The 15766-nt window shown below is 38.4% G+C and overlaps 1 protein-coding gene across 1 annotated transcript in view; it reads right to left on the bottom strand.

The window, feature by feature from the left end:
• Positions 1-15766, bottom strand: part of LOC104409472 (metastasis-associated protein MTA3-like) — a gene marked incomplete at its 5' end in the record, with an annotated part of 53721 nt that overhangs the window by 16497 nt on the left and 21458 nt on the right. The window contains 2 exons of the mRNA XM_010019349.1: positions 685-839; positions 7759-7790. Coding sequence (XP_010017651.1) covers positions 685-839; positions 7759-7790 — 187 coding nt within the window. The remainder of the gene's footprint in view (positions 1-684; positions 840-7758; positions 7791-15766) is intronic.

The following is a 15766-nucleotide window of genomic DNA, read 5'->3' as shown; positions in this document are numbered from 1 at the left end:
CCCCACTTAAGCAAGTTTTTAAAGGGTTTTAAGTAACAGGATCAGCAACCACAGCTTAAAAAAGTAGATTAGAGCTTCTTGTCTTAGTCTGAATTAAAGCAGGGAATGGCCAGATCTTAACAGGGGAAGAACAGAACAGAGGAGCCTACAGAAAACTGGTGACTCTTCCGTGATACCAAGCTCTGATCAGAAAAGCAAAAACTCATTAGATTTTACCAATTAATATAGGTAAATGAAAGACTGAAAAAGATGAGCCTCTTCATTGCTTTTAAAGGAAATAATAGGAAAAGATGCTATCTGCTGTTCATTTCTCTGTTGTGTGCTATGTATTTTTCAAGGTCTGAGTATTTTAGAGTGTAACCTACATTATGGATGCATTTACATTTTGCTGAATGATCACAGGTGCCCTAATTCTTCATTGTATATGAACTGCAATTTAATAACAATTAAAAAAGTTCTAATCTTTGCCACAGAGAAGTAGCCCTGGCTGAATAAGTCCTATTAGTGAAATATTGATAATATTAGTATGCACAAGACGCAAAGTCGGGTTTATCTTTTGCTGTAACATTGCTCTTCGCTGTAACAAAACCTCAAACAGTAATGTCAAAAGGTGTTACTCAAATAGTGGATCAATAACACATATTCAGTGAAGCCTCATTCCCTGCTTAGATTTTATTCTCTTACCTGGTCTCTTCTGTAGCTATAAAGAAACCATCATCTGAAGCATCAAGCCAATTTTGCCTCTGTCTCTTGATCACTGGAATGGTGCTTGTCTTAATGGCACTTGCACTGGCTTGCAAGGCCTTACCATTAGTCATATGAACATGGGGAGCAGCATGCTGAAATCATAGTAAAAGGGAAAGATATTTGCCCGAGAATAAGCATAATTCGGTTAACTAACTCTCCTGTAAAGGGCACCCTACACACAGCACCCTTCTGAAAAACCAGCTAGTCTTCCTCGACCAGTACCTGCGGGCCAGTTAACACCCTCTGCACATTGACATGCTTCATCCACAGGTCTTGGAGCCCTTTAAAACCTAAACTAACTATTGCTAATGCCATTTTGTACAGAGAGAAATTGAGGCCTGAATTAATGCCATGAACTAAGCAGTTCTGCAACAGAAACCCATTGATTTTAGGAGACAATTCATATTTTCTGAGCAAAAAACCAGCATCCCAACCAATGAGAAATGAGACTTGTTCTTTTCATCAAGTATGGCATTAATGTAATTGAAAAAAATCCATACTTCTCACTTCATAGGTCCTTACTCTGCTTTTCTTTTCAAATACAAGTCACTGAATAAGACAAGCAGTTTGGTCCTGCTGCTCACCTAAACAGAAGCAGAATAACAAAGGTTTCTATCACCTTGCCAGTGCCATGGTTCTTAAGTTTACCCACTAGTCATTACTAGAGCTGACTACTACGCATCTGCACTCACTTTAACACATATAACATTAAACATAAAGCAATGCATTCATTTTCCACTAAACCTTTACCTGGAATAACTGTGCAATGAGAAGTACTCAGACCTAATGAGGAAAGCTGCCTTCTGTGATACATGAAAAGAAGAGAGCGGAAGTAACGTTTTCTGTATCATACATAGATAACATTTTGGAAGAACAGCCCATGACAAATATATTAATCTTGGCAATTCAAAACTTGTTTCCCACATAACTGATTAGCAGCAGGACTGATAACACTGATTGGAATAGGTATTTTACAAAGACATTATACAAAGATGGAAGTTTGCTCGCTCTCACAGGGATTCAGCATCATGTTTTCTTAGGAAGAGGTACTATTTTCCTGGTGAAAATACTGGTATTCCACATTAGTGGTAGCATTTTGTCACATTCCTAAAACACACACAGCGCTGCACATTGCTGGGAGTACCCTCTAATGAGGGGCCCAATTCCACAGTCAGTAAGGAAGGGGCTGGCAGACCCACAAAGACTAGCAGAACAGAACACAAACCTGATCTCTTAACTGATGCCATAAAACCACAACAGCCCAAACTAATAATCAAGGGCCTCATTTCTTTTGTATAATTCTTACGCTGATATTCAATCCATTATGTTCACATTATGCCACAGGTTTCAACCCACTCCAATCCACAGTTTTCTCCATCCAGTAGGAAAAATTTTATGCATTTGATTAAAAATTCCAGTGTGCATTATTTTAGTGCAAGTGACTGAACAATCTCTTCTGTGATTCCTTAGACCCGATGTAACAAAACCAGACAAAAACAAGACACGAAATTTAAGTCATATGTAACTCTATCTTCGAGCTATTCTATTTTCCTTTGCCTTAGAGACAAACAAGGTTTATAGGTGAAGTTAGTTGCTGTTGCACATAGGGCTGTAAATCTATCTTTATAGTCCCTCTAGATATTCTTTCCATTTTTTCATTCACTGTCTAGACTGCAGTTTGGTTTTCACATATTGGTTTGTATTGGCTTGGGTGGAGAGGAAGAACTAAAGGACATGCTACTAGAAGAAATTCAGCTGTTAGAATAAATATAGGATCAAATACAGAGTCTGGATGAAATCAGACAGTCATACAGCTATTTCACTGGTGATCTCTTTAGTGTACAAAGTGGATAATGCTCAAGGAGTAAGAATTCATGCATGGAGAACACTGTCATACATCAGATTTCACACGTTATTTTTATCTGGCAACTGCCAGTGCCATACGTTACAGAGGAACATTTAAAGGCTTAGATGGCAATTTTTCGCTTGCTTCCCCAGTCAGAAATGGGTTTAAGTTATCAAATATAATGGTTTCTCTTTTCCCAGGCTCCTTCCTAACACACCACTGAATGCTTCCTTCACTCAAGATAACATGCACGGGCAAAAAATGTTCAGGAAACACACAAGGTACAAAGAGTCTATTTTCTACGGCATAAACGCTGAAGAACAGTTAAGCCTGGTGGAAAAAGTATGTGCTTTTTCATAATACCTTTTCCCCTGTGAGAGACAGATGTCAATACTAGTTCTGAACTTCAATTTTGTCTGCGTATTAGACCGTAACTCCTATTCCAGGCAAGAGATAACATTAGAGAAAATGGTGCAAGGGTCACAATATAATCTACTTTGTGTTGCAACATATTAGTTAGAATTTTTTCTTTCTTTCCTTTCTCCCCTAGTCCTTTCAAGCTATTTGAAGAAATTAATTACATTTCACTTCAGGACAAGAGCACATAAGATCAGTGTTCTCCAGTCTGTGCTAGGGACCACATTATCTTTAATTTCTAGTTAATTAAAACAATTCACGCTCTTGAGTAGAAAATCAGTTCATTAGTTCCTCTAAAAAATATATTTACCACTGTGTATAAAAAGGAGCATTCAATGCCACTGTCTTCAACACCAAGAGCAAAATGAACTTTCACACAAAGTACTTGTTAAATGCTTTTTTTCCAATGAGGAGGATGATGTCTAGCACACAGTTATGCCAGGAAGGTTATGGAAGCCTCAGGAATACTACCTGTACTGCCACAGAAGGCCTGTTCATAAAAAAAACCCCTGCATGCAGAAGGCTCCAATGGATTCATCAGAACACTGCAATCAGCAGCTCCATTTTGACTGTTGACTGTGGACATCACCAATAAGCCATGCTGTGACTGCAACAAAACCACATCATCAGTGGCAAATCACAAAGCAGCACCCAAGCAGCACGAGCTTTTTACCCAGCGTTTGCCAGCTGCATGTGGGACAAATCCTGAGTGACTCTTTCCTCCCAAGTTTTTCCTCGTCTCAATCCAGGTATGTTCATTGAGGGTATGTGCCTTTAAATTGTTGTATGCCCAGAAGACATCATAAGAAAAAACATCTCTTAGGTTTCTCAACTTGTACTGGCATAGAAGTGGCTGAACATTCATTCACTGAGAGCCACTGAAGAATGTGAAATCCAAATCCAGCTTTGAAATACAGACATAACACCAATAGGTGTTAAGAGTGTAAAAAACAATGGTGAAAGAAAAACCTTGTAGGGCTAAGGGAGCTCTGGTTCAGGCAGTGCTACATCCAACAAATACAAGTATTTAAGTCAGCATAGAGTTCTCTCTGGGAAGAGTTTCACTTGCTGAACAGGAGGTCTTCATGGTGCAGACACATCCTCAGCAAGCTCTGAGGCCAAAGTCAATCTTTTCAAGGTCTTCAGCGAGGAGGAGTTCATGGCAAAACCATTTGTTCTAATGTCTTTGCAGCTTCCCCTGACCCCTGCTAAAACCTTTCTCTGGATGCAACCATTCTCAGGGACTTGCCTCACAGGCTTGGAACACAGCTCAGTTTTTGAGAGCTGCTTGCAAGTGCTGCTCATCAACACTCACCTGGCAGGGGCATGGGTTTTCCATACACAAACATTCATTTCCAAGTGGGCAACCGAGATGCCTCCAATGTTTGATGGATGCAACAGTCCCTTTCATGAAGAAACTACATAAGGATGTGTTTCTCTGTCAAATCTTCTGCAAGTAGCAGCACAGTTACTAATTCAATCAGTTGCTTAACTGTAAATTAGGTCTTTCAATACTAAGCATAAAGCTTTGCAGTGTCTGGGAAACACAGTTTAGCTGTATAGCATGACTAGACACATGATGTGTGCTGCAGTGGCAGCTACCAGTCCAACAAAGTTTGGATACTATTGCAAAGACACCTACAAAGACGCTCCACAAACACCCTGTATTAAAGTGGCAACTTACTGCATCTTCATTATCTGTCCTCACTAGCACAAAGGTATTAAGAAGGATGTTGGAAAGTCCAGGAGAGGAATCTTGTACAAATTCAGAAACAGGACTCAGATCCCAAGTCACAGTTGAGGTTCCTGTCTCTAAGTTTCTCAACTTGTATTGGCATGGAAGTGGCCAAGCATTTATTCATTGAGACCCACTGAAGAATCTGAAATCCAAATCCAGCTTTGAAATACAGACATAACACCAAAAGGTGTTAAGAGTGTTAAAAGTAATGGTGAATCTTTATGCTGTGGCTGAAAGAATGTTTAACTGGACTATCACCAGTTCCGAAGTGGACCTGAATTTATCATCTCTTTCATTTTTCCCTATCTTTTCAAAAAGAAAAAACCATCCCCATTGCCTTAAATTAGCAAATTAAAATTTTTGTTGCATCTTTAACAAAAAAATCAAATCAAACTCAAAGCAAAAGCAGGTCACTACATGAAGAGCAACAAAATCACTAGAAGAAATCAGGCATGCTCAGGTGATTAGTAAATTGATGATTGAACCATATTGACTGGTTGAATATATTTTGCATTGACCTAATTCAATTGAATTATGTTAAATCATATTGATGTTGATATTGCTCATGTATTGATTCTGGTTTGCCACACCTCAAGTGTTCTTATTTGCAAAGGCATTAGTATTATACCTCTAATAAGCATGAAGGTTTGGGCCTGGTTTAGTTAAATTCGTAGAGATCTGAGGAATGCAGGAATTGCAAAGCACAGCCTCCACACAGCATGGAGTTGCAAATGTTGAATACCAGCATGCAGGCACACCTTCATTTTGGGTATAGGATTTCTTTTAAGAAACCTGAAGGCTATTTAAAAGCAAAATACTTTCCAACAACAGATCATATAGAAGAAATGAACTGGTCAGCACAAGTATCACTTTTGAAACTCCTGATTTGCTCTCAAATGTTTCACAAAACACCCAGAAGAGATGTAACACTGAAAATCCAAGTCGATGACTTGTCTATGCAAGGGAAAAAACCAAACCAAACCAACAAACAAAAACCAGACAACTGACTTTCCAAAGCATCTGGGCTAAAATACGACAGTGTTTACAGCCTCTGTATTTCATGGAAGTTACATTAAGGCTATCTAACCTCTGAATAAACCTTGTCTTTAAAAGCCGCATCTGGAAGTAAACACTTACTTGTATACATTAACAAATTAGTAATGAAAGCCTAACCAAGGCATCCATCCACAGTATAACAGGAAATTCATTTTTTATAGTTAACCCGCCTTCCCTGCCCTCAAAGAGAACTTAAACATATTTCTAGATTTTATGTTTATGAACAAGAAACTGGAGCAAAACCCAGGGAGACATCGCTGTGTTTAAATACAGAAGAATTCTTGTAATGGCTTCAGAACAACTGCACCTCTTTCTCCTTAGCAAAGTACACTCTGTTCCTCATTGGTTTTAATTTTAACTGAAATCTGAATCTTCAGAGACAAGATCAGATTTAATGCTTGACTTACGTTATTCCACCACCTATAAATGCATCTTAAAGGGAGTTCAAATACTTTGCCTTGGTAAGACAAAAGTTTCTTTTACACCAAAGTATCCAGGGCAGTACAGAGATTTGCTGCTACACCTCTCATATTCTGACTGACCAAAGACTCTGCTTTGACTTTTCCTCTGTTATATTAACCATAATCAGTCAGAAAAAGGGGACTTTATTTCAGAGTAATTCCTTATTGCAGTAGTCACTCACAAATGGATCTCAGCAGTATTGCTTTACTTTGCCTGTACTGAATAGATAATCTCATACTGTTTCTAATGTAAGGAATAGTATATTTTTTGGCTTTACTAATATACTCCACCTTCTCATTGGAGAGTATGAAATTTTCCATTACACACGCAGTTATGCTTTAATTGCACAGAAGAGTGGGCATACTGTTATAACCTTTTCATACTAAGCAGAATACTTACTTTTACTTGCACTTAAATAAAGTGCAATGGACAATTACTGCACACTGACTGCAGAACATTAGTCTGAGTGGTCTGAGTTGTCAGCAGAGACATTTGGAGAGGTTCACAACACAGGAACCTCAAGAATTTATGTTATTTAAAAACCTTTCTCTTAACCCTTTAAAGTTTGGCCATGTTTTGATGTGAAGAGAAATTCTGTTCCCTGAGTCATTACCTTTTTATTATCCGTTTGCACTGGATTATTAATGACTATTGATGTTAAAGCCAATGAACTATATTTACCCTTTGTCCTCTGTTGAATCAAGTATCTGTGTGGGAATGTACATGTCCAACAGATGTTGTACATACAGAAGAGGTAATAAACTTGAAGGGACACCCTGACAACTGTAGGAATAAAAACCAACAAACTCACATCATAGTTTATTGGGGTTTAGTCCGAAAGTTCAAAACTTGCCTCAAAAACTGGTCTTTTTCCAAAAGGAAAAAGGAGAGCCCTCTCACCAAGTATCTACAGGGCAGGCATGAACCATTCCCAGTCAGAGAAAAGTGTTCTTTATGTGACTTTTTGTTCAGTCTTTATCTAACTTTATGAGAAGTCTGAAACAGAGATTGATAAAACCTGCCACCCTATAAAAACCCAAGACAGACACTTAAGTTCATGACATTTTTATGCACAGAACTTTTCAATCTCTCTTCTGAAGATGTATCTGTCTGTTTAAACTCCTCTCTTTCTGGAACCTGAACTATCAAACTCAAGGTAAAGTCAGAACCTGGCCTCATAGGAAATTACTCAGCTGTTGTTTTGAACATTAAATGTGCTCTGACATACGATACACATAGAATGCAAGAGTTTTTATCAATCAACATTAATTTGACATCATCAAAAAGCACTCACAAAACAGCACTACTACTTAAGCTACTCAACCTCCCATTTTTTTCCAATGCAGTGGCAGACTCATTTTATCTATACAGTGATACTGGACTTCATAAAAAATCATGCCAATAACTTAGTATACTATTATATCTATTCTGTTTTCAAAAGAAAACCCCTATCTATAGATTGATTGATACCTATAATCTCCTCTATACTTACCATTATTGTTCTTGTTGTATGGCTGGATGATTCTGGAAAACAAAAGAACCACAGTGGATTAGAGTATTGTCTTTATCCATAAAAGCCCTATTTTCTGATGCTCTGCCTGAAGGCTAAGATACTGCATGTCAGCTACAACAATGAATACATCAGAAATGCAAAGACTGGAATGATTTCTCATGAAACGAGCATGAGGATCATCACAGGTCCTGAAAACACACAGCACACTCTAGTATGCTGTGAACTGCACACTCATTTGTTTTGTGCAATTATCCTCTTCTGCAGACAAATATAAGAAAATGGCAATAATTCATAATTCATGGTTGAAGAAGTGTATTTTTCATTTTGCTTTTAACATACGGCATCATTTAACATGGGGGATTAGCTCTGCAGGGGGAAAAAATACAAATAGCATCAGCATAATTCCATTATGATTCCCATTTGAAAAAGCTCTATTAAAACATGACAATCCTTTTTGAGAATTTGGAGATGGATTCTCAGTTTGAAATTGACAAAGTCTACTGAGAAGCGTAACAACCACAGATCTGAATTATTCTCTCCTACATGATAAATCAGGAGTCGGTCAACTGAACACACCATTATATTGATATAATATCACTGAGGAAACACTACTAGGCCAACAGCGAACATTGATTTCACCCTGCTCTTTAAATTAGATTAGATTTGCTCACCCCCCCCAAAAGAACAGAAATCTCAACCTGTTTGGCTTTAAAATGCAATAGTTGTCATATTACAGACGTGCTCTTTTTGGAAGCAACTAAACATCCTTCCAACCTGTTAAAAAGAAATGCAAGGAAGTTCACTGCTGATCTCTAACATGCAAGATAGTGCTACCAGGAATCTTACAGACTTGCTCAAGAATTTGGGTAAGGCATCAGCTATAATACACAGACTTCTTAAGGAAAAGCCATTTAGCAACACTACATGCAGTTCTGGTTAAAACGTCCCCAGTTCTGCATGCATTGGATCTGCAGAGTCTCAATTCTGCAAGTGAGATAAATGTACAATAATTAAAATGGGTTATTCTTGCCCTGGTTCCAAATTGTGACTCTTATGGGGCTCCCAACTGGCATCACTTACACAAAGGATTCTCCAGGGGTTTTGTTATTGTTGGAAGTAGTATTAAAGAGATTCCAAGGACATGAGAAAGAAGAGCTGCACATCCTTTCCTGAAACAACTGTATCAAACTGCTGTTTTTCTTTCATTCTGAAAAGTCATCTTAACCAGTCTGAAGGTATAGTTTAATCACTGATGGAAACAAAGACAAGCCATTTTAAACATCTCAAACCATTTCAAAACTTCAATCCAATGTTCAGTAATCCCTGTATCTAATTTCCATTTGTACAAGTCTTCATCTTTTATAAATCTAATTAAAAAATAAAACAAAATAAAATATAAATATCAGTAACTTCCCATTAATAACAGTTCTGTAACATAAAAACCAACCTAAACCCACCAATATTTTAGTTGTGAGCTCCTCTCCCAGCGCCCTTTTCCTCTCTTCTTCTGCACAAAAATCATCATAGATAAAACTACATTTAGGTCACCAGTCCTCCAGGCATGTTTTCAACCGGTAGTATAAAAACGGAATACTGGGACAACCTACTGTTTCCTTATACCTGAATATATTTGGCACTGTTATAAAGCAAGAGAAGACCACAGTCAAGTGAAGAACTCTCTAATCTGTTTGATTTTTACCTTCACAGTGAAGTTATTTTTGCTGTTACAAGTTTGTTTATTTTTTTGACATTCCAGTGAAGAACATTTCAGGACCAAAATGTTCCTGAGAAAACCCAGAGACTGCATCCATGGAGGTACAACCACCTGAGTAACTCTTGAGACAGGGACTCGCCCTGTTTGTAAGTCAAACTACCCAGAATAAAACCCCCCAGCCAACCTATCTCCAGAAGCACAAGTGCATTTCCTATGAGGAATCCTCAACTTGAGCAGAATGATCAAGTTAAACTGAAAGGATGGGGCTGCTTCTCTCTCGAAATATGGAGAAGACACATTACACAGCACTTCCAGTCACCCCAAAAAAGATCAACGTGAACAACCAGAAATCCATACATTTTATATTCAGATACCACAGTAATAAAATCCTGGCTCTTACTCACAGGTGCTATGCTTTCCATGCCAAATCTATAAAAACTATGCTTAGCCATGATTGTCCCAAAATACTCAGTCACCCCTCCCAGTCCCACAGACAACTGAGTGAGAGCATCTCCCTGAAGGGACCTGAGGTCGGCTGGATGTTCCCCAAGGCTGTTAAACAGCATATTTTGAAGAATACTTTGCAGACACTCTTGATGCAATTCCCACAGCTGTATATGCTCCAGGGTATTGATAACCTGTTCATAAAACTGAACAAAAAATGAAGAACTGTTATATCTATATATATAAAATAGCTTCATGCAATAAAAACATCCTCTGATTTCTTTTTCTTAGCTTTTATTGCTATTGTAGATACTAAAATATCATCTAAGTTGCCAAACATCTTTTACGAAGACCTGAGTATATTCATAAATAAAAAGCTAAGAAAGAACTGTTTAATAAGTACTTGGTCAAAATAGTATCTGGCAGAGACTACTAATGAAGGTGCCACTGTTGCACAGCATGAAATCTTACATACTCGCATACCCACATATTCAAACCTCAGAACCGAGACCCTTATTACTTCCAGAAAATAATTAAACCCCTATTTGGCAGGGTTCTGACCAACGTTTATGCATGAACACACCCCAGCCAATCCTGTGGAAAAGTTTGCTTTTAATTAAGGCAACTAAGGAAGAAAAGCTCTTGCTTCCAATTAAAAAGGCAGTCATTGTGCATTCAAACAGTTGTGTTTTACAAAAGGTCTGCCCACCAATGCAACCTCCAACGCAGCTTGAGGGCAGCAGAGCCTATCTAAAAACTGTCTTGGTGTTCAACGCAAAAGAAATACACTTTTGGGTTTTCAGCTCTATCTGACAAGTTTTGTAATGCCTCAGGGAATTTAAATAACTACACTTGAATTTCACTGAAAGTGGCACCAGTTGGGCACTTGCTTTATAAATGAGTTCTTAAAGCAAATGACTATGTGCAAGGCAATATTTGTATTTGCACTTCTTCAGCAGAAAGGAAACTCCAGGATGCAGGATGGTTCTCCCCTTAGGGCCAGTGAGATAAAGGGGATTACTCCACTTTAAACAGAAGTGGTCAGACAACATCACTAACAAGGCGTTCTGGTGATGAGATGTGAGTAAATTACCATAAATGCAACTTCAGTACTGACAAGATGCTTAGAAGTTTGTGATTGTGAAGAAATCGATGCACTTATGGCAGAAAATGCCTCGGATGCTCATATGCTCCTTCTGCAACTTATCTATTTGAGCTCAAATAGAAATAAGCAGTAAAAAGACATTTTCTCACATTAGAAGTAACTGCTTTACCAACCATACTGAACAATGAAGTGTTTCTTCCTGTTTACAGGCACTAGGAGACTATGAAATTTCCCACTGTAAAATCATCTAAGGCTAAATCAGAAGTGCACTACTAAGGGAGGTGCCAGCTATATTTTGAGTTTACCTATTATCCACCAGCAATATATATTTTATTTTCCCTTTAGAGTTCTTCAAACCAGAAGAGAAATAACATCGTTAATACCAGTCCAGCCCTATTTCAGCTGTTCATAGTTATGTTTATATATGCTATTCTTTAGTTCTGCTGATAGGAAATTTATTTGAGATGCATCTTTCTCTTCCATATTAATGAGGCCACCAACAATAGTAGTGGTGAAATGTGTCCTTTTTCAGAACCTTCCAGAATAAATATGCTTGAAGAGAATGTCATTTAGACATGTAGAAAGTAAAGGCAGCCAGGCAGTAGCAGCAGTGTTTAATCCTAGTGCCACTCACAGCTCATCACAGTGCACAAGACTTATAAAGAAACTTTTCACCCAGGATGGACCACTTCAGGAAATAAGCTGAGAAAGGAAGACTTTCATTATGCCTTCTCCATCTGCATTATGAATATTTTACATAACCAAACATAACTGGGTTTTTTCCTACCAGTTTGTAGCAACAGAACAAGTGCTACAAAATATTATTTAAAAAAATAGTTTTATATGTGTGTGTATCTTATGACCATACTAAGAATGACTTTGGCTTAATTTGAGAGAGACCCTTAGTCTTCCAAGACAGAAATTTGAAACACTGGAGAAACAATACACAGATGGGAAAAAGAAAAAGCACAAAAATGTTCAAAATTCAAATGTTCAAAATGATCACAAAGCATTTTCCCCAGACACAGGAATCTTTCTGGCTCCACTGCCCAAGCACTTGCTGAAGTTGGCTTCCCTATTGCATTATGCATTGAAATTATTAAGAACTATTGCTCTGTAATCACAGCTTACAAAAAATAATCAACCTACAAGACAGTAATCACACACAGAAGCACTTTAAAGTATGAACGCCAGATCTCAAATCCAGAACACATAATTCCTGAGGTAATACGCTGCTAATCCTTTTACCCAACAAACAGGATTCTCTTTCTGCAGCTTTAATTCTTTAGAATAATACTAGGGAAAAGCAGTGATTCCAGGAATTGGGTTCTGGTTATCTGTACTGTGTTTTAAACGTTAACTTAATTATAGTGGTGGTGGTATTGTTTGCTGGTTTAAAAGCTGATTTATTCTGCCAATCAGAAAAGCCAGTGTTACTGCAACTTCATGCACGCTTCATGCACACACATTACCTGTGCATGACGCTCAAGGTGGTGCACAAACTCATGGTTTTGTGGGGTTTGTGAATAAGTGTAAGCAAAGAAGCCTGAAAAACCTAAATACAATCTAGATACATTTTTGAGAGAAAGGAAATAAAAGAAAAGAAAAAAAACCTATTCAATTTCTAGTGTACTTGCACCCTTAGATGCAGGAAGCCTGGAAAGTAGAGTTGAATGGAAACTGTGTTTTGACTTTGGCAAAATCAAAGCAATTGCTGTCTCTATTTGAAAAGCCCACACCAAGTGCTGTGCTATGGTGATGGGCTGGCTCCTCCCAGGTCCTCCTGTCACCAAATTCACCACAGAGAAGTCACACTGTGTACCTCTGCCCACTGAAATACACTCTGCAGTCTGAGCAGTCTTTGGACACAGAATGGAAGACTCTTCTTTGCAATCAAACAACCTCAAATATTTGGGAGATAACTATAATGTGAATCCAATGTAGGCAAACAATGGCCACACACTGTCTGTCACTGCAAGACAACTCATTGTAAATGAACTGAAGGAAAACATTGTTTTACAAAACAGAATTTAAAATAGAAAAATAATGGCTTGAGATGCTTGAGACGTACAAACATGAGATGTAGTAGCCCAGTTCTACAAATGACTGACAATGTCAGCAGTAACACTATGAGGTAATTCAGGCCCATGTCTTTTTCCAGGTACATAATTTGGGCTCTGGAAGTTGTCATTAGTTCATCATCTCCATATCATCATTTGTACCTGTGCAAAAGCAAGTGAACATCCTGACCACAGAAATGCAAGCGTTTTAGTTTTCTGCTAAATATTTCAAATGCTTGCTTCCAATTGTACACTGAAAATAGCCACAAACTGGCTACTCTGTGCAAATTTCAAAACTCAAAGGTAAAACACTGTTAGGTCACTCACTGAAGGGTCAGAGACGGATTTAATGGCTTTGTATAAAAAGGCGTGACAAGACTTAGCATAAAGCATTTCATCTTATGACATAAAGGCTCCAAGTGATATATGTTAGAAATAACCGGGAGTCATAAAGACCCTTTTCATAGTTCACTGCTCCTCCAGTAAATGACAGTAACACAACACCATTTTTTCCATAACCAAATTTCCATCGATACTAGTGCACACTTCAAAACTCAAAGGTAAAACACTGTTAGGTCACTCACTGAAGGGTCAGAGACGGATTTAATGGCTTTGTATAAAAAGGCGTGACAAGACTTAGCATAAAGCATTTCATCTTATGACATAAAGGCTCCAAGTGATATATGTTAGAAATAACTGGGAGTCATAAAGACCCTTTTCATAGTTCACTGCTCCTCCAGTAAATGACAGTAACACAACACCATTTTTTCCATGACCAAATTTCCATCGATACTAGGGCACACTTTTCAGTAGGAGATGTACAGCCAAGTATATAAAAGCATTCGCTGGCTATACCAAGGAACAAAGCTAGAACAAACAACTCCCTCTGCTGAGAAATTCCATCCTACAGTGAAAACTCCTTCCCTCCAATGTACTTCCACAGAGGGTAATATGAAAATAATTATGATGAACCACATAGAATCACAGAATGGTTTGGGTTGGAAAGGACCTTAAGATCATCCAGTTCCAACCTCCTGCCATGGGGGTTTTCTCTGTTCAAAGAAAACCTGGGACAGGAAAGGCTCCAGTCTCCCTACTTGTCAGTTAAGCTGCGTGTATGTCAACAGAGAGTCTCAAATTCCCCATGGAAAAATAGGAGTGAAATATAAGCCAGCCTTCCTTGCTTACCTCCTCAATAGCCAATACTATTAGTCGTAAGCAGAGAAAGAAGGATTGACCAAAATAGCATCTGAGAAAAAAGGTACATGTTTTTGAGGTCTTTCTCCCTTTGCCAGTTGCTCCTGTCACCTTCTCTTCTTGCTGTGCCAGAGATGTGCAGGTTCCTAGGAAAACAGACCCCAAAATTGCTGTCTCATTCTTAGATACAGCTGCATACTTCAGTATATTCATGAACAGAGAGTTGACTGTTGAAAGAGTCCTCTTGAAGACATCAGGACATCTCAGCCTGAAATACAGCATTAAAGGTCTGAGCAGGTAAAGAGAGGAGGAGGATCAGGGCTGCTGATTAAAGTCTCTTCAGCCATGAACAACTTGCTCTTTTATTTCTGCCCACAAGTCATGAAAATGGTATCAACAGGCACAGACTGATTTCTGTCCCTCATTAACGACACTAATATCTTGAATATCCTGTGGATATTCTGGTTCTGGTGCATGTAAAAGTACGGAAATCCCTGCCAGCTGACAGAGATTATACTCATGTAAAATCCCCCTACCTGATGTTTCCAAATAGCATAAGGAAAATTATCATTACTCACCCTGCCAAAACAATAGCCTGATGTGAAACTTGACTACTCGGATGTACTGTTGCTCACAGTTAAGCAGCTTTGTGGGTGAAAGTAATTGCTTGGAATAATTTCAGACACTGTAGTTTAAAGCTCAGATTCAAAGTACCTACAAAGCACTTTACAGTCACACCTAAAACTTCCCATCAACTCCAGTCATAAAATGGGATACACGAAACATTTCACAACGTCGTGATTTTCTGTAGATGGAATATTTCCATTCGAAGGAGACTGTCTTCACTGATGAGAACCAATTAAGTATCTTGTGCTGACTTTATTTTAAAGAGTGAGCAGAGGCCCAAGCAATCCCGTCTTTTGTGTATACTACATAACCACAGCTCAGAGTAGTTAAAAGCACCAGCATGCATATTACACAACACCTCCCTGAAGTACTGTGAAAGAGAAAAGCTTTCTGGCATTTTTCATCCCGTTCTACAGAAGGACAGATTTGCTGTTGTTTGAAAATACAAAGGAAAAACAGTTCTCTAAGACCAGCCAGAAAAAGTCTTCCTCCTACAGTAAAAGACACAGACTACAGGCTCCTCTATCTATCTAGTTACAATAGGCAATGCTTAAGCAGTGCAATTTTACTTCTCTCTATTGACTTACACATGGGTTCATGCATACAAGTACAACTACGTGTCTCAGCCACAAGAGACTGACACGCAGATGAGTTAATAAGCAAGATATCAGGGCACAAATCCCACCGTTTCTGGTGAGATAAAAGGAGGAATTGGGAGGAGCAACAGCAGTCTAAAATGACAGACTCCCTCAACACTATCAATCAGTTGCACCAGACTTTTGCTGGACATGCATCCATAATAAAATGAAAGGGAAGCTTCTGCTGCACTGGCCAAAAATC

This window comes from Nestor notabilis, unplaced genomic scaffold, assembly GCF_000696875.1.
Source record: "Nestor notabilis isolate BGI_N333 unplaced genomic scaffold, ASM69687v1 scaffold1328, whole genome shotgun sequence".
Classification (NCBI taxonomy): Eukaryota; Metazoa; Chordata; class Aves; order Psittaciformes; family Psittacidae; genus Nestor; species Nestor notabilis.
Note: the sequence above shows the minus strand (reverse complement) of the source record. Positions and strands in the feature narration are given on the sequence as shown.